The following is a 24,882-nucleotide window of genomic DNA, read 5'->3' as shown; positions in this document are numbered from 1 at the left end:
AGAAGGAGGATTTGCACATTGGTCCAGGTTCCTTTTTCTAAAATAGTAGCCCTAACTATGATATTGAATGGTTGAATCATTGGGCACCTTGGATGCTGCCTCTATAAATGACACTTCTGTACAGAGGAGATACCTAATCTATTCACTCAGAGTTTTTTGGATCAGACTGGAGTTTAAAAAGTGTTGATAATTTTTTAAAATAAACAGATAAATGTACAGACTTCATGCATATTAGTGGACAATGAAGGAGATATAACCCTATCTGAAATCTGGCTGGCTGGGCTTCATGTTCTGCAGTATCTATAATGATAAGATTTGGGAAAAGGGGTTGTGGTAATTCATGTGATTGTGGCAGTAATTAGTAATACTGCTCCAGAAATAAATGGATGTGGGATACAGGCTCAGCTTGAGATGCTGGCTACCCTCCTGTCTAGCAGTGGCCCTTCTGGAGCTCCTCAACTTCATTGATTGAGTAGAATTCGATTTTCCCAGATCTTTATTAATTAGCGTTTTCAAACTCTATGCCTTTGGGTTGAGTCTATGAGCCCTAGAATTTCATAACCTCCAGGTGACCATAAGATTGTCTTGGGTAATCTTGCCTCAAATCGTAAGAGTGATTTCATGCAAGTTTGAATTTTTATTTTGGGGCAGGAATGACATGATCTGGAGAAGGAGGACATTATATCTGTTCTTTGTGTGGTCAGGTCACTTTTTGTCAAGATTGTGAGTACCATGACTCTCCAAAGGCCATGGCCAATTAGGAGAGCCCACATTGGTTGCCTGATGGATTATGAAAGTTTTCTGAAGGCATCTGGAAAATTCCATCTATCTTGAGCTTAGTTGACCTCTAGTGATTCAATCAGTTGATAGAGAGATGGATGGCATATAAATGTAATAAAGTAAATAAATAACTATAGCTCTGGATGAGATTAATTAACAATGAGATTGCCTCTTTCAACTCACCAATCCTGATTAGCTCCCTAGTTCTCAGAAGAGCTACAGGAACTGAAATGAGTGTAAAGACACCTAGAAGAGCTACAGGAACTGAAATGAGTGTAAAGACACCTAGAAAGACAAGAGCATAAAATCAAAAGTGAATACTGAATACTGAATACACATCAGATTCAGAATACTGAATCTGATGTGTAACACTGCATCTGTAATGTTCCTCTCTCATTGCAGCTTCAGATTCCTGCCTGACTACTCTATTCAAATAATCCAGAGTGTTTTGAAGGGAGGGGAAGGATAAAATTATTAGACCCAATTGTGATGCTTTTGTAGGTTTTCTTGCAGAAAGCTACTCATATTACTCATATTTGCTCAGGTTTTTGATGTCAATCAAGCAGTCACGTCAATAAGTAGGCAATATTTTGCAATACAGTGTTTCTTTTGGGCGTCTGGAATTTGCGAAGTGTGTAAGGCATTTTATTTTACAATCTCAATCAACTGTGGAATGGACCCATGCCCAATCTGACTCTCATCAGGCAGCTAAGGATGTGTGTGGTAAGGTGGATTCAGAAGTGACATCATCTGAGGGGATGAGGTGCTGTGTTCATTGAAAGAGGCAGTGATCCACCACTTGAAGAGACCTTCTCTTACTCCAGCTCTATTGAATAACTAACACCCAGAAACCAACTTTTCCTTTTAGGGAAAAATTGTTGACATGGTGGAAAATCAGCTAAATCAAGATCTGTCTAGGATCCTCTTAGCATATTCCATAATATCAGGCCCTGCCTTCTGGTTCACAGTCATCAGTCATGGAGAGGAACCCTTGATCAAACTATCTAAATGTTCTGGCAGAATGGGCAGAATCATTTTGGGCAAGATGGGATGGAAGGAGGTAGCTAGGGCTCCATTTACGGAGTTCTCCTAGTAGCAGTTAAAAAGCTCCATATCCAGATGATGTATGGTGAAAAGTTTGTAAATACTTCATCTAAGGTTTAATTAATATTTTAAAGGGTCTTAATTCTTGCTATGCTATTTTCATTTCAGAAGGCAGACCATTTAGCAATAGTTGAATATTTTAAATTCAACTTTTAAACAGCAATATGTGTGCCAAGAACTTAAGAGTTTCTGCCTGGTTGTCCACAGGGAGGAAAGATGAACAAATGATGCCATGAACATTGTTATCAACACAAAGATCGTTTGTATCACTTGTTCAATAATAACATGATATGCATGATATCACTGTTTAGGAATATCTGTCTCTTCTAACAAATATTGTATTAGCACAATATAGCTTCTTCATAAGTTTACTGAATTAACTCAATTGTCTGGGGCCACATAACACATTGTCTTCTCCTGACTTGGATTTATACAATACATCAAGGCAGAAAGAAGGATTATTATATTTTATAATTATAACAATTATAATTTTTCCTGGTTTATTATTATAAATTTAAACTAAACAATTAGCTTAAGATGGTTCTCATCCCATCTATCAAATGTCAATTCTTACAAAATCTTATTGCAAGCCTGGAAATGCACAGCACACATGAAATCTGAAGTCCCATTTCAAAAATATTAAAACACATCCTGCATGGCGTGACTCACAAAGCTTCATTTTCCAACACTTCTTGCTCCCTGCCTCCATTCACCATTCACTTTGTTGCAGGCCAGGGGCTGTTTTATATAAAACTGAAGAAATCTACAAAATAGGTAGACTTACCAGATAGAAGCCCAGAGAAATGTAAAGAAAAATCTTTTGCAATAGTGTAATGTTGCAATTCTTTTCTTTTTTGTGGGGTGGAGGGAGAGTTTAATAATTCCTTCTTCCTTTTCCTCTCCCAACCAGATAACTCCTCCCCAAACCCAACAGTAGAAATGTTGGGAAATGAGGGATTAAAGTAAACATAACAAATGTACACAAAAGAAATATACACTAAAATACTCTCAGCAAAAGCATTGCAGAGCTGTTGCTAATTAAACAACTTTTCGAAACTATTCAACCTGTTGGTAATCACACAATCTGAATGTGGGGGTAATCAGATCTGAATTTCTCCAAAATTTCCCACTATGGATTTTTTACTTTAGCAAACCACCTGGGAAGTATTTTACTGGTCTCTTGCAGATAATGAAATGGCTCATTTGCAATTTTGGGTGAAAAATACGGAGATATTTTACTGTGGTATAGTTACTTTTCAACTGTCGCATACTGAGGCCAGTATTCTATTGCTGGTTTTTAAAATAGGAGGAGCATTACGTAAGAAACATGCTAGAAGAATGCCTTTCAGTTTTCCACATATCAACAAATCTTTAGCTAGAGATAGGGAGGGAGGGTCATGTAAAAATTGTGGAAATAGGATTGGGGATAAGATTAAGCCTGTCATACAACAAGATGAGGAAGCAGCTCTATACACACTTTTGTATTGTGTCAAGGCAAATTATGCATCATATGACAGACATTCTTATTTACAAAACTACCTGTTGTTGTGATGGGCTTACTGCACCTGAACCCTCTTTCTCTGGGTTGAATGATTATCAGCTGACAAGTCCATCTGACAAATCTGAGCCATTCCAAGGAAATGCAAAGGATGCTAAGTACCGTATATCATGTTGCTTATTTCCTGCCTTTATCTTCACTTGTCTTTACTTTAGAAGGCAGCAAATGCCATTGATTGGCGGTGCCTTTCTGACGTTGTTCAACATACACTCCAGCAGGATTCTTCTTTGGTTAATACCTGGCTGTATGCATAAGGTGGGGTAATCTCATACTTGCAAGTAGTTTCCCCAGAGCAATCCTGTTTAATAGCTTTTAGTAGACCTTGCCTTTGTTTGATATGAGGGTGCGGATTTGCAGATTCACGCGTAAATGTAAGCAGACACATTTTATCAAAATTTTTCTTAAAGGAAATATATAAAGAAAAAAGGCATGTATAAAAAAAAGGAGAGGAGAGATAGATTTCACACTTCAACCATTTTTTTTCCTGCTGGGTAAAAGAAAAGATGTAGGGAGAAAAAAAATGAGAATCATGTAACAACTGAAGATACTGAGAAGCCACTGATTAGCCTCTCGCTCCATATCCTCATCCCTAATATATATTTTATTAGATTATAAATCTGTAGAAAGGGCTGACCTCACTTAGTGTTTTAATAAAGCAGTAGTTGAGCTTCAATAACAATAAAAAGATAGAACTATATTGTAATTAAATATCTGGTCCATATTAAACTTCCCAAACAGGGTAAGCAGCAAGTTTTAAAGCTCCTGCTGAGAACATCTGGACAGAGGTTACAGAGATCATCCTGGTTTTAACACAAAGTTGTATTCCTACTTAAATTGTAGAATTTCTATTCATCATTATTGTAATAATCCTATTTCTCATTTACATGTAGAGATTTATGTAATGTTTGCATTTAGTTATTATTGTATTTTTCCTATTTGGGAGCACTACATTAATCGCTCTCCTAGTTTCTCATTATCAGTGCTATTCTAAAAATTTCTGCTGAAACCTGATTAGAATATACATGTATGCATGCTTATGTGTACTTGTGCACAACTGAAAAAAGCAGCTTCTGAGATATTAAAGTGAATGAAAATTAATAACATAGTGAAAGGGTGAGAATTAAAGAATCAAGTTTACAATAATCAGTAGAACAGAATCATTTTATCACTGTGAACTGTAAGGGGCAGTTTAAAATCTCCATATGCTTTTTAAAAAGGCTCCACTGGAAGAGAGTTGTAAAGTGTAGAGCAAGAAAGATATTTGGGAAAGAGAAAACCACATTTAAAATTTAAAAGGTAATTGAATAAAAGGGCTACATTCTCTTGGTCAGGAAAAAATATGTAAAAATCTTAGGATTTCTGGCACTGCCTAATTTTCCTTTATGTATTTTGCCAAAGGAGTGCACAAAATTGTAAACCTAATTCAAAGCCTAAGAGATGTCAATGGCTCTTTGCATGCAAAGCTCCCAAACCAAAACATAAAATGCTCAAACATTGCACAGTATTACAAATAGTCTAAACATCTTAGTGCATTTCCTGAACCGTTTTGCCTGTCTGATGTTCAGAAGCATAGACTACTAATATAAAGATAAAAATTTGGAGCAGAAATTGTTGATTTGATTAAAACTTGTCAAAAAGCCTAAGGCAGGTCAAAACATATTAGTTTCAAATTGCAAACTGCACCTTAACTAGCTAAATAGATCTATCCTATAGAGTTATTAAAGCCTCACCTTCTGTTACTGATGTAAGAGTTCTAATGCCATCATTTATGAGATCATAACTGAAGAATGATGGAGTGCCTGGCATTGGAGGACTACAAAGCAATGCCAACAAAGCAAGTTTAGAGTTCCTCTTCAGACAACAGAAAAACATTTAAAAGGAGCCCAATTATTTTCCTTAAAGGTATCAGCAGCATATTATAATTAATAATTCTCCAAAGCAAAGAATGCTTTATTTCAAGACAATTTTTAAATGGGCATACATTCATATAAATCAATGGAAATCCTGAAAAATTTGGCAAAACCAGTGACCTTGATGATATAGATATCAGCTAAACTTTTCAAACTAAGCATCTTAATGTAGACATTGGAAAAATTATATTTCTAAACATCAAATGTATTAATTTCTGTTGTTCTATAAATACTAATATGGGATCAAAACAGATTTCAGACCAATTTGTCTAGATGACCAGAGATTTCAATCAATGAATTTTTGCAATATTAGTATAAAGAGGCTGGAGATTATTTTATTTTTACATTTAAAGCTACCATATTATCATCTTACCCTAGACAGGCAATCTGCTGGCTTCTAGATGTATTGGGCTTACTGTTGCTATGCTAATTAGGGATGAAAACTGGAAGATCAAAATATTTAGAGAAATACAATTGACTATTCTTGATTATATTTGTAATAATCAGGGTGTTTTTTTCTATAGAAAACAGTCAAAAGCATGAATGTTTAAACTCAGCAGTAATATTCATTAATATAGCACCCTCTGTTACTTAGAAAAAAATGCAAACAATTTGACTACTTGCTGTGGTTTTATTCAGATCTGTTTATCATGTGAATATTTAAAAGAGGGAATCATACACCTTTACTGCCAGCATCTTTCCAAGGCAATGGCATGCTTAAAGGGCCTCTGTGAAAATAAACCATGTCTTCGACCCTTGGCTGCAAATGTCAGTTACTCATGTAATCAACACTGTTTTTCTGCCTATCAGGAACTGTTGGCACCCAAATACATTTATATTTCACTTATACCATTCTACCACCTGTAGTTACTTGATTGGTTTAGGAACAAATCAATCATTTATAGGATTGTGCTTTCTTCCTTTAATATTTAGTGTCTGAAATTCATTTCATGTTGATTATAAAGCTTGCTCTACCATCTTTTGCAGAACAGAAACAATGTATAGAACAGCATGTCAAAAGCATAAAGCTTTGCAGATCGGGCAATCAGAAAAGTAAATAAAGCCATATTGAATATATCCATCTTTGTATAGTGAGAAACACAAAGATGTGTACATTGAAAAGAGCAAGTCAATTACATGGTGGAGAAAATGTACATAGGTGAAAGCAAATAACTCAGCAATATAATGCAATTTACTCTATACATCCGATTGCTTCTGTGTTCACTGGATGATTCTAAGTTTTCCATGTTCACCTTAAGAAAGAAAACAAAATGAAAGTAATACATTTCAATACATTAACCCCTGTCAGAGGCTATTTTAGTTCTAAGCAGGCTGTCAGAGCACTGAAAAAATTTAGAGGACAAATGATTTGATAGTTTGCCTAATTCAGACAGACACCTTTATGACCAGGAAATTTCACATGTTAGGGTTTAATAATAATAATAATCATAACAACAATATTCAAAAACAACAATAGTGTGTGCATTGTTATGCAAGGTCTGATATCAGTGCTTCTGGTTGGCCATTTGCTGTGTGTCAGCAGGCTGAAGACAGAGGGCACAGTATGTGGATAAAAATCCCAGTTGTGACACTCTGAGAGGAAGAAAGGCAAAGGCAAAGGGCCAGGGAAGGTTCAGAATCGGACAAAGGTGGCATCTATCTGTCGGACAGATGGAAGAGCCAGCATGATTTTGCGACGGTACTGGGGATCCTTCTGGAGAGGGTTTCGCTCTAGATAGACTGTTTCCAACTTCTTGGCTCCTTTCAGCTCATCTAAGTCACTCCAGCATTCAATGAAATTATCATTCATCTGAGAAGCATAGAGAAAATAAAAATTGCTAGAAGTTTAAGACATGGGTTAGTAACTTTTCATAGCTGTCATCATTATCTCATGTTCCTTCTACTGCAATAGGAAACTGTTGAGAAGGTGAAGCTTATTCTGCCTCATCACCAATTATTTGGTGATGTGAGTGATGGTGCCCCTAGAAGGGGAACTAGGGTGATGGACTACAATGAAAAGGCCGTTTCCCAGGAAGAAGGGAGCATATTCCAGACAGGAGAGTAAGAAGAGGCAGTGCAGCCTAGTGCTGAGAGACAGAAAGTGAGTAAGGATAGCCACTCCCTAGAATCTCCCATGGTATATCCATTAGACTTTGAATAGTAAGGGTTTGCTCTGGCAAGATGCTGTTTGCTATGTGAAAGCAAATAAAGAAATGTTCCACATTCTTGAGCTTAGCCTGATAAGTCCTGAAACCAGAGTCCTGTGCATTAACTATTTATCTACATAATGTGGGAGCTCATGCATGCTCTGAAGCCCATTTTTCATAGTAGATAGGAAATAACAGTGAAAATGAAAAGTATTATCTGTCAGGAGTTCACAATGTACTCACACTGGAAAATGAAAGATTCAATATGGATTTAAAAGAATGATACCACTATTCTAAAATCTGCATACAAAAGACAAAAATAATGATGCAACACAAAAAACAAAGCTCATTCAACATCATGTAGATCCTGAAGATTATGGCAACCTCCTCTTTGTTAGAAGGCTTTCATTGCAACTATTCCTACCATTTGTAAAAGCACACAAAAGCTTATTCCAGCATTGTCTATTGTGATATGATAGGAATCTTCCAGAATTCCCAGGAAGCATGATCAGAAATTCCAGGAGAAATAGTTCAAATATATTTAGATGGCCCTATGATGTGGAAGGTTTCTGTATGTTTGTATTTTACTTGCTACATGGATATTATTTTAAACTCAACAAGCTAGTTAAGGAATCTTGTGGTCAGGTGGAATTTGTCTGTATTTTGACATCAAAATCAACCTTTCATAGTTTTACAGGACAGAAAAATGAAAGATTATAGTAGGGGCTTGTCCCACATGAGCAAGGATTTCACAAAGTGATCAGACAGCAATGGAAGGATTCATATTGAAGCAGCTCCCAACCCTCTAAGAATAGTATGAGGAAGCCATTTAAAGGCCATCATAAACATAGGGGAATGAACCCAACTATCAGAGAGAAGCATTTAATAGTGTTTACTCAGTCTGCTGCTGACAGAAACAATAGGGAAAGATATTGTTGACTAAAGTTACTGCAGATTTAGGACTGCAGACTTACCCAAAATTCCTGGAGTTCTGTTAGATGGGTGATATTTTCAATCTTTTTGATCCTATTGGCTGCAATGTCCAGCATTGTAAGTTTATTCTAAAACAAATGCATAGAAAACTGACATTAGTTTTCTCACATATTTTATACTCTTGCATAGAACATTATTAAAAGTTAAAGGACATGCCATGCAGTAACATACTGTACATAGAGTTCAGCAGTTACATATTTGGGCCCTTAGTTGTCTTCCTCACAGTAAACATACTGATTGTTTGTACCCAACTACAGGAAAGGCAAAACATTTTTCTTCCTGATATCGATCAATCTAAGTAACAAGACAGTTTGGACATAATTTTACTAAGGTACCACAGACGAGTTGGGACTCTCTCCATATTGCTTTATTGTTCGAAATGTGATTAAAATATTTATGTCCTTATTACATAGACAAGAAGAATAAAGGAACCAAGAAATAAAAGAGATATATTTAATTCATGGAAAACCAAATCAAATATGTTATTTGAGAAGAGGATTAAATTTAAGAAACCTTTACATAAGATACAGCAATATTTTAAAATACATTTTTCTTTTTACAAATTTTCAGGTGTATGAATACTAGAAAAGCATAAATTAATCCTTCTTTCTATTAAAAAAGAAACATTAACTCTTATTATTTAAATCAGAAGGGAGAAAGTGGAGATCCATATGAGACCTGCAGCTTCTGCTGCTTCAAATGACCTTGATCTCTCTCCTTTGTTCCTAGACTACCTTCTTAATAGCGTCTCTTCCTTCAAGTCCATCCACAAAACATACCTTTCTTAGTACAACACACTAGTCATAATAAATTCTCATAGGATATAGTAATGTTCTGGTGTCTGTTTATACATTTGGAATTTTCAAAACATGTAGCAGGTACTCTTGTAAAATGGCTGATTGTGGGTACAGTTAATAAATAATATAGCTTATCAGAAGGAAAAGTAAAGAGCATCTTCTAGCATTCTTTTATTGCCTCCTATATGCTACATTTTTTTCCTGGGCAAGCATGCCCTTAAACATACGATTTTTATTTCATAAGAATAACTAGCCCTGAAGGAAGTATATGCGGTTACATTCATATCCAGAAATACTCTATTCCTGCTTCAGTTTATTAAATTTTAATCCTTTTCTTCCTCTTCTCAAATGTTTACATTTCCTGGTCTTCCTCTCTCATCTCTGCTCTTATCTATTTCTACATGATAAACCTATGATTTAGAAATTTGTATGGTCCTTGGTGTTCTCTGAGCTTGGTGGTTTTCTTGCAGATCTGGTTACTACACTAAGTAACATCAGTGCTAGGAATGGACTAAGACAACTAAGCTCAGAGAGCATCAAATACCCAACAGTCCAACTCTGAACTATAAATATTCTCTTCTATCTGTAGAAATATGTCATTTTCTTTGCATTTTTCATCTGGCCTCAACCATTTCCTGCCTAGGTCTTCCAACCTTGCCCACAATTCGTGAATCCCTTCATGCTTGTTTTAAGTGTAACTCCTGATAGGTGTTACACCTATAGGTGTAGGGAGTGAGATCATACCTGTATAAGATTATCTCTTTAACATGGGAATAATCCATTAGTTCTCTTGCTGGAAGGCTGCTATGAGCTCTCAAAGCCTTTCACATTAAACATGGAGCTACTCTGGCTACCCATTTACTCTTAGGGAACTTATAAGACACAGTAAAATAGGATTGTATGTCCTCTTCATCCGACAACTTGGGAATTTTTTGTATCTTTTCTACATTTTCTCTCTATATATTCTGAAAATTTTAGAGCTGAATTGTCCCTTCTGGTGACTGCATCCCTTTAAGTAGGTCCCTCAACCCTCTAAACTTTCCTCTTCTTGTCTCTTTTTCACTCATTTCTCATTCTAGCCTATTTTTCCTTTCTCTCTCCGTCCAAAGGTGCTCCCCTTCCTCTTTTTTAATTAATTGAAGTCTTTTGTCTCTTTCTAATAATATTGGCTGAAGTATCTGGACGTGTTTCTGGCTGATCTACCTTCTGCTTTGGTTTAACCATAGGCCTAGGGTATACCTGTCTCTACCAAAGCAGTAGCCTCTTCTAAGGGAGAATCTGTCCCTTCTGCCTTTTCCGTGTCTTTTTTTGTGGTGGAGGCTCTGCTAAGCAGTCTGGTTTCTGCAGCCAGGATATTGGCCAACTCCTGCAAAGTCCGAGCTTGTGTGGTTGCCACCTTGAGTTGGATATCCCACCTTTTTATAGATATTCCACCTTTTTGGATATCCCACTGCTACCACCACTTTGTCACAGGTTCTTTTAAGTATACCCAAGTCAATAGGTTCCATAAGCATAAAACAACCCACACAACAACATAGATCCCTAGGCAACACACACACAAGCATTCACAGGCTAGTACTGCTCACTATCACTCCACTCTTCCCCACTGCTACCACACCTCCTCCTACTGCTGCTCCAACTACTAGTCCCCGTGCATCCTACTACTAGAAGAAACTATCTCTTTCTAGCTGCTTTATTCTTCTCTCCCCCACACCTCCTTTCTTCTCTCTTATACATCAACACCACCAACAACCATCTCTCAGCTCAGTGTTTATAGCCAACACTTGTCATGCTGGCTTGGGAGAGGGCTTAAAGAGGGAGGACAACAGCTGCAAGGTGCTAGTCATTTTCTAGGCAACCTGTCCTCTCACATTGGCTATCCATCCTTTACGAAGTGCCATGGTCAAGGGTAGGACTAAGTAAATAATAATAAAAAATAGCTCACATTATTCTCCAGGCCCTCAATGACCTCTATACCATTATGGCTAAGGTACAGCTCTCGCAGATTTACCAGATTCTGTAGTCCTTCAATCTTTGTTAACCGATTGCTCTGGAATAGATACAAAATCTGGATTAATTCCATGTAAGGATCATTCTGGTGTCATCTCAGAACCAAAAAATAGTAATAATGATCATACTTGGAAGACATATCTAAAGACTTTGGCCCAAATACATATTACTTTCCTCTTGTCACACTTTCATTAATACTTTAACCCATTAGTTCAATTCAAAACTGTATTTATGCCTTTTTAAAAGAAACTAGATGACTAGTACTAAGTTAAATCTTTTCTGGTCAGAACTATGCACAACTTTCTAACTTTGAATTAGCCAGTTATCCTCCCAGAAAGCAGATTTATGATTCTATTAAAGAAAATCATAATTTTCATTTCAATTATATTGTCTTGTTTTTACTGAACTTCTTAAGGTTCTATGAAATCGTATTCTCTACTGGCATTTTGGGGGGGTTAAGTACATACATTAACAGGCTATTCTATGGCATAATTGCTGTATTTTTGGGAAAAAAAGAAATATATGTACCAGCTATTCTGTGTGTGAAAGAAAACGCATACAATTTCAATGATAATTTAATGAAGGTCTGAAAAATAAATATTTAAATTCAAATATTCAAAGACAAACAGCATTTGTCATTTCATTGTAGTTAGAAATTATGCAGACAGGAAAGGCAATTAAGTTAAATCATATAAGGATAATCAAAATAGAAAGCACAGGACTGGTACCTGTATGCTAAGCACTGTCAAGTTTGTCAATGCATCCATGTTCTGCAACTTAGTGATTTTGTTTTTCCCCAGAAATAGGCTATCCAGGTTAGTCAGGGTATCAATATTCTGGATTGCCTAGAAAACAACCATATTGAACAAGATTCCAGTTTCTGACTCCTGCAAGCAACACATGACTAACCTGTTTTATCTTTTAACATTGTTAAGCCGCCCAGAGTTACTGTGTGGTGAGATGGGTGGCTAATATATTTTACAAATAAATAAATAACCTCTAATATATTAACCAGGAAATAACACTGTAGCATAGCTAGCAAACCCATGTTGCTGTACTTGTCCTTTTCATCATGATTACATGCTTATATTTGTGAGATTATTCAAAACTAAACAGTGCCATGCGATAGTCTGTCATACTAATTATACTTCCTATCAGCCAATTAAATTAAATGGACACATCAAGCAAGTAAGCCATGGGAAAAAGATGGAAAATAGCAGCCTTCACATTTCAAAGTCTGTATTTTTAAAATTTTCCTCATAAAGACATTTCATAACAAATTTGCTGATATTTTTTTGCATTGAATCTTTATATAGCATTTGCTTTGTTACAAAAGATTTTCATTGTTATTTCTAGCAGCACAGTTCATATCAATCCATTACTCATAGGTTCCTACTTTTTAGGAAAAAAGCACTTTTCCTAAAAGGAAAGGAAAATCAGCCAAAATAAAAATCTCTGCAGCTGAAAATGTTCTACAAATTGTCATTTTACAGACAGGATCTGCTTGTACTTTTATCATTTCCTTGTGTATAATTAACATGATATGGAGTTTGCTCTTAATATTCCAATTCAGATTTATTTTGAAAGTATTGCCTGGATATTAGCTGACTCTTGTGCTGTTTAGAGAGAAACAAATCTTACCCTGATTCGATTAGATCCTAGCTCTAACATCTGCAACTGTTGTAAGTTGCTTAGGTTCTCAATTTTGCTGATTTTGTTGTTGACCAGGAAGAGTTTCTTTAACTGAATGAGCTGATCCAAGCCTTCAATGCATCGTAAAATATTAAATGAAATATCTAAGATCCTAATAGGAAACAAAGAAAATAATTTCAAAAAACAAAACCAGACAGCTTCTATCATAAGATACAATCTGGTTTGGTCACTGGGACCAGAGGTTTTGCCTTCCAAGCTTTTGGACTCATGCTGGAGCCCATCTACTGGAATGTGTGCTTTGGGCTGTTCTATGCGTCATATTTAGGTACCTGTTGGGTGTGGCTTCCTATTGGTTGATTGCTGTGTTGATGGCTGGCTATTGGCTGTTGTTTCCTTGTGCTGCCAAGTCTTTGGTTCCTAAGTACCTTATAAGCTGGTGGCAAATCAGCACTCCTGTTGCCTGACAAGGGGCCTGTTTCAATCATTTCCCTGGCCAATTTTGCACCTGTTCAGCCAACAATCTTAGTAGCTGTGAAATTGAATGTATGTCTTTCTTCTGTCATATGTTGCTGCATTCTCTCTCATGTGTCCCATCCCCATTTTATCCTGACCATTTCCCTATGAAGAATATGCTCATGAATGCATTTCCCCCCACCATTTTCTGGCTTAAAAATGGCTATAATTAAAAAAAAAAACAACCAAAATTGACAAGCTAGACATTGAAAAAGCACCAGGAAATCTAATAAATAAATATAACATTCTGGTGAGAGAAAAGTTCCCTGAGGATGGGCTCCAGCACGAGTCCGAAAGTTCAGAAGACTAAAATCTGGTTCCGGTGACTGACCCAGACTGGATCCTGTAACAAATAAAGCAGGACAAGAGAGAAGAATTGAGAGGGAAGGGGTCATCTCAACTATGATTCTTTACTTGTCGGACTTTCTCCCAATTGGTACTAAGTAAAGATGCTTCAAACCTACACCAATCTCTTAAAGTGGTACACTTTTCTCTTGGTGCATTTTTTTTTAGTAAGTAACCAGTCTGCATGAAGACCAATATATAAACCAACCAACATTTTTTAAAAATAAAAACAATTGCAACCTTTATGAAATGAACCAGCCAGTTTCCCATCAACCACTCAGATAGGGACCCACTGTTTATCCAGATACTTACTCAAGATCTGTCAAGGCCTCCAAGTTCTCAATCTTACGAATCTGATTGTCATAAAGATCCAACTCTTTGAGAGTTTGCAGCTGTTCCAGGTTCTCAATGCACTTAATCAAGTTCTGCCGAAGACAAAGTGTCTAAAGAGAAGGAAGAAATAAAAAAAAAAAGAACAATTATATTTAAAGATTCTTTCACCAAGATTCACATGGAGGAGAACTAAGTCAGAGTTCTAGTTTTAAAATTCTACAACTTTCAAATACAGGTAGTCCTTGACTTATGATCGTAATTGAGCACAAAATTTATGTTGTTAAGGGAGAATTTGTTAAGTGAGTTTTGCCCCATTTTATGACATTTCTTGCCACAGTTGTTAAGTGAATCACTGCAGTTGATAAGGTAGTAACCTGCTGGTTAAGTGAATCTGGCTTCCCTTTTGACTTTGCTTGTCAGAAGGCTGCAAAAAGTGATCACATGACCTTGGGATGGGGAAATGCAAAGGTTGTAACTGTGAAAAAAGTCACTTTTTTCAGTCCCATTGTAACTCTGAACGGTCACTAAATGAACTGTTGTAAGTAGAGGACTACCTGTACCTTTGAAAAGCAAACATTTTTGCCACAATAAGTAGTTTAAACCTTGGTAAGTCTCAGCTGGTGATACCCAGCCTGATTAGCCACCATTTCCATCCAATGCCAGTCTGCAGATGGTCATTTGGGATCCTGGACTTTGGCTTGAGATTCCTAGTTGCCTTATTGTTTGGATGTCCTCTTCTCTCAACAACTACAGCATTAGACTATGGCTACCAAGTAGAAGAATATACGTAATTCAATGAACTGCCATAAAGACCAATGCAACAGTATGTCATGCTTGTGATGAGATGGGTGCCACAAGCATCTCACCTTCACTTTCTTGAGCACCTCAAACCCTTCTATTTTGCCAATTCGGAAATGATTCAGATCAACATCCTAAAAGGCAAAAAAATAATGGAAAAATGGAAAATCAAATTTATTTCTAAATCAGGAAGATACAGAGACTTACCAATGTACACGTCAAGGAATTTACTCAAAACAAATGTATTGACAGTATAGACACAAGAAATACATTTATTATATAACAATGAGAATATTTGCAGCTAAAGGCCTCCACAAGAAATAATCCATCCATCCTTGTTAATTGTGATTCATGTACTATTCAAAATATATAGATGTTTAATCTAAAGAAAGAACATTCGTTCTGAATTCCCAGTTTTTCAGCATTTAAAGAAGAGCTATTAGTATATGCAAATATATTTCAAAATCTGTATTTGCCCTCTTCTGCATTTGAGAGGTTTCTACCAAATTTCTTAAAGGAACAGAAATATATAGATACTAATTGCAATTCTAGTTTCAACTGAGAAATTGTTATGTCCTAATCCAGTGATGGCTAACCTTTTTGCCATCGCGTGCAGGAGGGGGGGGCGGGGCGGGTCGTGCACGCACATGCCCACGCGCATTTGCGAGCAAATCCCCACTCCCGCTCTTGGCACATGATGGCCTGGTAGGCCCATTTTTCTTTCTTACCTGGTTCCAGATCCTCTCTATTTATCTTGGAAGGGGAAAAACAGCCTTTCCCACTCCCTCGGAGGCCCTCCAAAGGCCTGAAACAGCCCATTTCCCAACTCCCGGTGGGACAGGAAGTGACATTTTTTGCTGTCCCCAGCCTCCAGAGCCTCTCTAGGAGTCTCTAGGAGTCTCTGGAGGCTGGGGACAGCAAAAAAGTCAGGCCTTTGGAGGGTCTCCGAAGGAGTAGGAAAGGCTGTTTTCGCCCTTCCCAGATAAATAGAGAGGATCTGGAGCCAGGTAAAAAAGAAAAACGGGCCTCCGCCCCCCCACAACCCCTCCAGAGACAGGAAACAGCCTGTTTCCCTGCTTCTAGTGGGCCCAGAAGGCCCAAAAATCAGCTGGCCGGTGCGCGCATGCACCCGAGCTGAGCCGGTATGCCCACTAATATGGCTCTGCGTGCCACCTATGGCACGTGTGCCATAGGTTCGCCATCACGTACTGCCTATTCTCACACTCAGTCCATTTTTTTATTATTATTATTTATTTAAATCCTGTCACCTATGTTACACAATATTACTGGTGAATAAGTTATTCCCTCGGCCCCTGAAGTGATAAAAGTAAGAAGTAAAGAAGTTATTTATATTACTGAGGTTTATATTGCTTAGTAATTCTGCATAGCTTTTCCTCCTGATCCAACCTTCTATTCCCACAGAAACCATCAAGATGTCTTTTAGAAGCATAGAAACAGTACACAAAAATGTTGTGTATAAAATACAGTGAAGGGCATTATTTTTCACGCCTGATGCATCAATGCAAGCAATGCTGCTACTAGTCAGTGATTCCATTCTCCTTCATGAATTCAAAGAAATTCACTGTGTTTTGTGGCATTAAAATCTTTAGTTGCATATATCCTGAACCTCCCATTTAATTAAGCTATTATGAAACTCTCAATTCTTATAATGCAAGAATATATTTAGTGGCCATAAAATGTGACTGACTGCTTCAGGGAAGCCTAAAGAAGCTGTGAAGGGAGAACGAGGATTGAATAAAATTGTTGAAATTATCAGAACTGTTCAGTGTTAATTAACTGGGACTTACAAAATTGCACAAAATGTCGTAACATTGGACATAATAAAGGAAATCTTTAAAGAATGAAACCAGATATCAATGTGGGAATGACACATATGGAGCAATTTTTTTCTGACAAGACAGACAAAGTACTGAAATTGGAACTAAAAATGACAGGTCAAGAGAACAATTTGGAAAAGATGCTTTTTTGGTGGGATATACAAAAAAACTGGCTAAAGTTTTAAAAATTTAAAGGGAAATACAAATGACAAACCAAGAAAATGTTTTCTCATTGGATCTAAGAAAAGAGGGTTGTTAAATCCTTGATGAAGTGGGATGGGATAAAGAAGAATTAAAGAGAAATCAAATCTTAATATTTGAATGCACCAAAAATTAAGACTATTAGATGTAAAAGGAAGGAATATAAAGCTGGTTTAGTTGATCAAGATTAAAATAAGATATTTATTATTTCTATACCACCCTGAGTCCGAAAGGAGAAGGGCGGTATAGAAATTTAAATAATAAAATAAATAAATAAATAAAATATTTACACAGTTACTTTTTGCTGACACTAGAATCAAAAAAGTGATATTTTATAGATTTTCTTATAGAAAAAGGATGAGATGTCAGATGAAGAGATAAATGTTTGTAATTTTAGAGGGGGTAAAGAGTTACTTAATTTGTCTATGCTTGTAATGAAGATCGGAAGTCACTACTTTATATATTTCTTTTCTCATTTTTCTTTCTTGTAGTTTTTATTCTTTTTTTACTATTCTTTTTTCATCAAGGTTAGCTTGCATTAGTTTTTAGTATTGTAATCAAACTCCTTAATAAAAATTATATGCAAAGCAGTTTAAAAAATAACAACTCAGGAATTATTCTTTGCCTAAATTTCAGAGATGTATCTCCAAAACCTTTCACATAAGCCGGTTGTGTGCAGCTGTGTGTGTTTTAGTGTGAAAGTGACATTTACAATACCTCGGCCTCTGGATCCAGGCTAATAGTTTCCATATCCACTGGAATCTCTGAGTCACCTGTAAAACAGCAAGCACATCCTGCATAAATCCATGGTGTTCTCCAACCAAAAGCAATTTTGCAAAGTGAGCTCTTCTCCAAGAGAAATTAAGCCTTAGGGCAAAAGGAAAGCTAATGGATTTAGATTTTATTGTTATAATGCAAATGTCATATAAAGCCTTCTCAGCTAATGATCACTTTGGCTAAATCTAAATATGGGGAAGAAATACCAATGCACTTGTGGAAATTGTACATTACCTAATACTGAATTCAATTAGGAAGCAAGAACTCAAATAACTTAACAGCTATCCGAGCAAGCAATAACTATCAGAAATTTTAAATTACTCTCGCATTCTGGTTATCGTCTCAGTTTTGCAGTGTGGGTGGATTTGCTCTTACATATTTTTTTGAGCACAATACAACAGTACTAAGCATTATAAAGCAGTAAGCCAATGTTGTTCAAATTCCTGGATTATCAGTGAATGAGCAACATGCACATACACCCTGATTCACAGGACATAATAATAAAAAACCTAAACCTAACAATAGAAGAGCTATTGCGTTTTGATCACCATGCCCAACAGAAGAAGGAGTTTATTCATCAGCAAGTTAGTAGTTTACAGGAAGTCCTCAAATTACAACTGTAACGAAACCCAGAATTTGTCTTAAGTCAGGATAGTCATAACTTGAGAACCCACACAACAGGACCAGATTTTACAATTTTTTTGGTGGCATTTGTGAAGCGAATCAATGTATTCTGACGGCTGTTTTTGGCCAGAACCAGCAAAACCTGGTGTAAACTGGGGTCATGTGACTATGGAGTACTACAACCAACCATAAAAATGAGGCAGTCGCCAAATGCCCAAACTGTGGTCATGTTACAGAGATGTGTGCAGCCACTGGAATTCTGGAACTGGCTTGTAAATGACTTGGGGAGGCGGGTTCATTGTAACTTAGAATGATCACTATGCAACCAGTTGTTAAGTGAGGATTACCTGTAATTACCTCTTTTCATGAATTTGATTATGTAATCTGTAAAACAAAACCCTGCAGATATTTACTGAACATTAAAAAGTCTCTTGTTCTTTTAAACTGTATGCTTTACACTCCTTTTCATATTTTTTCATTGTACCAAATCTATTTTTGGAAACTTTGTGATTTTTACCTTATCAGATAGTAATAAAATAAAAATATATGTATATATGTACATGTGTATATATGTGACTTAATTTCTACTTCCATCTCATTCTTCTACTATATACCATCAAAACTTTTTTCAGCTTCATGTCATTAGGGCTTAAATTCATAAGGGCATTTGTTAGGTTAATATATTCATTATCATTGTTTTTATGCCACTTTAATAAAAAGAAACAAAGCTAGTCAGTTTATAAAAGCAGTACAAAATAAATAATACACAATAACATCACAAAACTTTCATCACTAGCACTGTCCATGTAGCTCCAAAGTACTTAACATAATTTATCTCTCTCTGCCCAAATGTTTGCTCAAATAACTTTGTTTTTGGTAATATTCTATATATTAACAATGGAGTCCTAATTTTATTTTGGGGATAGCTGAAAGAGGAGGAGGAGATCTGGCAATAAAAACCCCTGAGTCATCACCCACTGTAACCTTATGGGAATGGAAACTTGGCAGAGTAATCCTAATATAAAATAGCTTAAAAAGGTTCTGCAACACTGAGCGAAGTTGAAACTGTATTCTCTCTCTCTGAATTCTCTTGCAAGAGGAATAGGGGAAGTATTGTTGGCTAGCAGAAATATACAGTAACATATGACTCTGTTTGGGAAAGCAGCCAACATTTACCTTGAAATAAAAAGATCCAAATACTTTCCCCTTTCCAAAAATATTATGGAATTATTTAGGCTTGCTTGCACAGTCACTCTCTTTTGAAAATATTGTTTTGGATAAAAGAAGGTAAAATTTCACATTAATTGGCACATAGAGCAACCACTGTAAAGAGATTATTATGTTTGGTAAGCCTAGAAGTGAAGGGTGAAAAGTATGCATATGAAGCAGCAATTAGTCCCAGACGTTGAAGTATGGGGCACAGGCCATGTTCTTTTAAATTTTGATTGAAGAAGCAGAAAAGACTTATTTTGTTATTTATTTATGAAAAGATTCTTCTATCTCTAAGTCCCCAGTTTGTTTGACCGATAAGCAATGACCGGAAATGGGACTATTTTCCCCAGATAGCTTCTTTTGTAAAGGACATTTTAGAACAGAAATGTACAATCAGGGACTAGAAACCGGTTATACTCATATGACATGTTGGGCTGAGACAGTATTTCTGGTCCAAAGTCACACAAGTGGCTTCTGTGTCACTTTCCCTTGGTCTCCCCACTTGTATTTCCAACACCTTAACTAAACCTAGAGTCTTAAAGACTTCATGGACATATCCATGTAGTTTCCTTGGCAACGATATGAAAATGGTTTACCATTTTTGTCTTCCAGAATGTTTTTTTTTAAATTTTCCCAGTTAGCCTATAGGCCTGGATTTCCAGTCAGTCTTCCACTCAAGAATTAGCAAGAATTGATATTGCTTAGCTTATCACTCACAGTTGCTTAGGTACTGCCATCTATTTAGAATCATCAGTGTTAGCTAAGCAATAAAATATCCTTTGTATATTTGTAATATAGAAATCACTTAGAAATCCTTAAACTTTCCCCATTTGTTCTTTCCACTTCCACTATTTTGTATTGTCTTTGTCACTTGAACAATAAACTCCACTGTATTCTGTTAATATCTGTGACTTACACTAAAGATTATTTTATTGCTAGCCATTTTCTTATGTCAAAAGCAGTAATTCAGGGTAAACCACTTTAAGCGGTTTATAGTATTAGCATGTTTTTCCTAACAATCTGGGTCCTCATTTTACACTGACTTTGGAAGAATGGAAGGCTGAGTCAACCTTGAGCCTGTTAGGATCAAGCTGCTGGCAGTCAGTAGAATTAGCCTGCAATACTGCATTCTAACCACTGCACCACCAGTTAGAGATAGTCTTTGCTTAGTGACCAGCCTTTCAGCAACCATTAGAATTTAGGACAGCACTGAGTGAAAAGCTAGAGAAGTGTGGGATAATGGAAATGGAATACAGAGGAAAGGATACTGTTATAGAGAAAAAAGAGAGACCAGGACTGAGAAAAAGAAGAGAGGGATAAAACAATCACCCACTTATTTTGCTCCTTGATCTTCTTAAAAATGCTCTTTAATATGCTTTTCAATAATATATTTCAATTAAGTGTGAATCTGAATAAAAGTTTGATGAAATAATCATTTCTATTATTAGAAACTCTGATTGTCCCATATACCATCTTCACTTACCCAACAAAGTGAAACATACTATTTTTTTTTAAGGGGAAGCAGTCTGGGCAGCCCTCAAACCCAGTAAGTAAAATAAAATAAAAGAAAGTATTTTTTCATATTAAACATATCTACATGTAATTGCACTGCAACTATAAAATAATAATTTTTAAGAAGCAGAGGGAATTTGATATCTTACCACCTTTTATTATTCATAGGCAAGAGAATATAGAATATAGAAATATAGAAAAAACTCCTCATAAAAATAACAGCCAGGAATCTTTGCAATATTAATTTATATGCCTCCTTTTCACTTAAAAAGTACAAGAGGATAATTTCTCAGTGTTTCCAAGAGCTATAATAGAATTAAAAACCATGCAATGAATAAACACTGAATATGCAAAAACATTAATTATATGCAGTGGGAAAGTGTAACATTAAACATATTCAATTGCATTCTACTGATTCAAAGAGATGGGCATTGGTAAGTCTTCAATTCTACATCAATCATATTATATGCTACAAAGGGCATACTCCAAATAGTAGCTTACTTGTTAAATTTTCTCCATTCTGCTCTTCTCTTAGACTTTGTTGACTGAGGTCTGTTACTATGCAAACTGCTTGTTTCTTCCCTTCATCATCTCCAGATTCTTCTGATTCAATTCTTTTATCAACTGTAGAAAAGAAAATATAATTGTTTATTTTAGAATAAGTAAAGGTATAATGACAGAGAACAAAACTGATACTATATAAGTTACAAAGCATATTGTGGCATCCTACAGAAAAACAATTAGGGCATATGTTTTTATGGACTAAAACAAACCTTGTGAATGCTTATGTATAATAAATCTGTTATGACACGACTTACCTTTCCTGCAACAATTTAACACAGCTAACACTCTAAAGATAAACTAATAAGACTGGAGTTTCAGGAAGAGGCATGAGTATTGTAGTAAGCCCCTCCCCCAAGTAGATTTACTCCCAAGTAACAAAATCTAAAAAAAACCCGGCTAAATGGAATTCTAAACATGCAACATGGCAAAAACTAACTTGCACATATTATGAAGGCCAGAGTAAGTTACATCTGATAACTTTTCAGAGGGGTAACCACAATAGGGTTTTTGCAACAAATACAATAACTTTGTAACAAATTAAACACTAATAAAACTATTGTACAAACCCTTGGAATTATAAATTATTTTGCTACATGTGTATTGTCCATTACACATATGCATAAATATGTACACTCTAGTTAGGATCACAGAGTACCACTATATATTTAAGATATGCAGTCTTTGTTTTTGAACAAATATGCATTTGGATGTCACATCTTGGCTTACTGCGCTAAAATATGAAAAATCCTGTCATGGCACACAATCACTTTGTTTTCTTCTTACAAGTAGGAGTTGGTTGACTATATACAATCAAGTTGCTTTCGGCTCTTAGTGATGAATTTCTCTAATCTGTTCTTTCAAGTTTCCCATTGGTGCACTCATAGCCACAGTTACTAAGACCATGCACCTTGCTGCTGGTCATCTTCTTCCTCCCTTTGTAGAATTAGAGCCTTTTTCAGACAGTTGGGTCTTCATATAATGTGTCCAAAATAGAATAATTTGAGCCTAATTATTTGTGCCTCAAGTGAGAACTCTGGGCTGATTTGTGCATTGGTTTGTTTTCTTTATTCTCAGGAGTTTTCCCCAACACCAAAGTTCAAAGACATCAATACTCTTCCTATCTCGATTCTTTAAAATCCGATGTTTGCTTTCATAGAATGTCACAGGGAATGTTAGGTAATTGCACTAAATGTGCCAAGTTATTAAGAGAATTTTAAATTGCAACATTATATCCTAAATAGCTTCAAAGAGATTATTTGCTTGTTTTCATAGGGTTTTCCCCTCCTAGATCAATATATATTCATCTCAGTTCTTGGCCCAAGATTTGGGTTTCAAATTCTTATCACAAGATGCCCAAGAATTGATCTCTAGTTAATGAGCTACTACAGTTCTGGTATAGTTTATTATTATTATTATTATTATTATTATTATTGTTGTTGTTGTTGTTGTTGTTGTTGTTGTTGTTGTTATACTGTATTCAGATACAAGTAAAAAGCATGGCACAAAAGTCTTGTCAGGCCAGCCAAGAATATTTTCATCTCCTTTGATAACTTCCTTTTCAATATGAAGTCAATCAGATTGACAACTTAACCTTAGTTCAACAATGACGGGTAGTACCCTGACAATGTCAACAACCACACTCAAGCATGGTAAGCCATTCACCTGATATTGAAAATGTCACAAGAACTATAAAGCTCCATTCTTCTTCAGTTTGCATTCTATCTGCATCTGTGGCAGTACTCTCATTATGCCTAAGATTTTAATACTGTTCCAGATATTATATTGCTACTCAAAGAACTCTTTTCCATATGAGCCCCATACAAACCATTTAAACTTGCTATACACACCCTACACTTCTGGCACAGAAAGTAATTTAGATAAACTTACTTGGAAAATATTTAAATTCCTCTCTATAAGGAAAAGTTGCTGGACAAGATTCCTCAATTATTAATTTTTTTTGCTAAGTATATGGACATTTTTAACTGTTCTGTCAGCATCATCTCTCATTTTATAAGAAAATGGGTAATAACTGACTTTATAGAATTTTTATAAGATTATATGAACAGTATGTAATGTACTTTGTTTATTATCATTGATGTCTATGAAGCATCCAACAGGAGGTAGGGGATGGTCTCCTTATTGATATGTTACACCTTCCTTCAAATTTTGGGAAGCCACAATATAAGTAATAAAAACAGGTTATGTAAAAATAGCTGTCATAAAATTATTTTGTTGCTCTGTAAGCAGCAACAAAATAAAACCTGAAACACAAAGCCATGATTCCCATTCCTGAAGTTAGATGCACCTCCTGAAAGATGCAAATAAAACCCTTTTGCTGTGGATAAATTTAGAATAGGTTGCTACAAACTCTACTCAGATCCACAGCAGGCAGTGAGATTACCACTCTCACGACAGTAAATTTGTAACAATAATTCATATTGCAAATCCATCCTACAATGCTGTCATTGATGTAATAACCCTTTCTCTCTTCACGATAACACTTAGCAGGAAATTGCTGAATTTAAGGCATGAGTGAACAATATGGAAGTCCTGAAATCTTGATGTGAATAAAAGGTGGGATTTAAATGAAGTTTGATGAGTCAGTGGCAGATTAAATCGTCAACCTCAAGAACTCCTGCACCGACTCAGTGGTGACATCTGAGCTGCTGTAAGGCAAGGGTTTATAAAAACACTTCTTACTCAAAATTATTAAGGTTTTATTCCAGCATCATCATCTCACAAATGACAACGTGCGTTTGCTTTGCATGCCATGCCAGTAACGGCGAGACCTGGCAATTTGCAGGAGAGTAAAAATAGCTGATTTAATTGATGAAGTAGGGTGGAGATGGGGATTATGAGACCCTACTACAGCAATTCTGACTCCGGGAAACAGCCCCAGCTTTTTTCACAACATCCCTCTCCCGAAACGCTTCTCCCACTGTGCTGACCACCCCCTAAATAGATGCCCCGACAATACTCCGGCGTATCTCTCTCCCACATTAAGGCCAGCAGCCTCAAACCACAACGTCCCCTATGTCTCTATAGTCGCTGAACGGAATCGAGCCAACCCTTGCCTAGATTCGGACATCGCGCGCTATAATCCGGTCTCTCACCCTCCATCATCTCTTGAGCGCCCTCCCCACTCTCAGGCTCTGCTGTCGTCGTTGTCGTCGTCGTCGCCATAACGCTTCGCGCTCCCCCCTCCTTCCGGCA

The 24,882-nt window shown here is 36.3% G+C and overlaps 1 protein-coding gene across 3 annotated transcripts; it reads right to left on the bottom strand.

Moving 5' to 3' along the window:
- Positions 1-6,766: 6,766 nt before the first annotated feature.
- Positions 6,767-24,882, bottom strand: PPP1R7 (protein phosphatase 1 regulatory subunit 7). 3 transcript variants are annotated; one of them, XM_070945879.1, is made up of 10 exons: positions 24,783-24,882; positions 21,607-21,729; positions 17,698-17,753; positions 15,010-15,075; positions 14,123-14,253; positions 12,941-13,103; positions 12,028-12,144; positions 11,235-11,339; positions 8,474-8,560; positions 6,767-7,162 (listed from the first exon to the last, which is right to left on the bottom strand). In XM_070945879.1, exons 1-10 carry the CDS (start codon positions 24,850-24,852, stop codon positions 6,986-6,988), a joined length of 1,095 nt encoding a protein of 364 aa, XP_070801980.1. In that variant the 5' UTR covers positions 24,853-24,882; the 3' UTR covers positions 6,767-6,985. The 3 variants fall into 3 exon arrangements, with proteins under 3 accessions (XP_070801980.1, XP_070801983.1, XP_070801981.1); XM_070945882.1 differs by lacking the exon at positions 12,028-12,144; XM_070945880.1 differs by lacking the exon at positions 15,010-15,075.

Source organism: Pituophis catenifer, unplaced genomic scaffold (genome assembly GCF_029215685.1).
Source record: "Pituophis catenifer annectens isolate HBS135680 unplaced genomic scaffold, rPitCat1.0.hap2 SCAF_6, whole genome shotgun sequence".
Taxonomy (NCBI): Eukaryota; Metazoa; Chordata; class Lepidosauria; order Squamata; family Colubridae; genus Pituophis; species Pituophis catenifer.
The sequence above is the reverse complement of the archived record's forward strand: the minus strand, read 5'-3'. Positions and strand labels throughout refer to the sequence as shown.

What these genes read in the sequence shown, in the direction of transcription:
- PPP1R7 (XM_070945879.1), bottom strand. Translation starts at nt 24,852, where the DNA reads ATGGCGACGACGACGACAACGACGACAGCAGAGCCTGAGAGTGGGGAG. An exon ending in TAGGATCTAATCGAATCAGG is followed by an intron (nt 12,145 to 12,940) that starts GTAAGATTTGTT and finishes GTTGTTTTCTAG; the next exon opens with GCAATCCAGAATATTGATAC. An exon ending in TTGAGGGCCTGGAGAATAAT is followed by an intron (nt 8,561 to 11,234) that starts GTGAGCTATTTT and finishes CATTTGTTTTAG; the next exon opens with AATAAACTTACAATGCTGGA.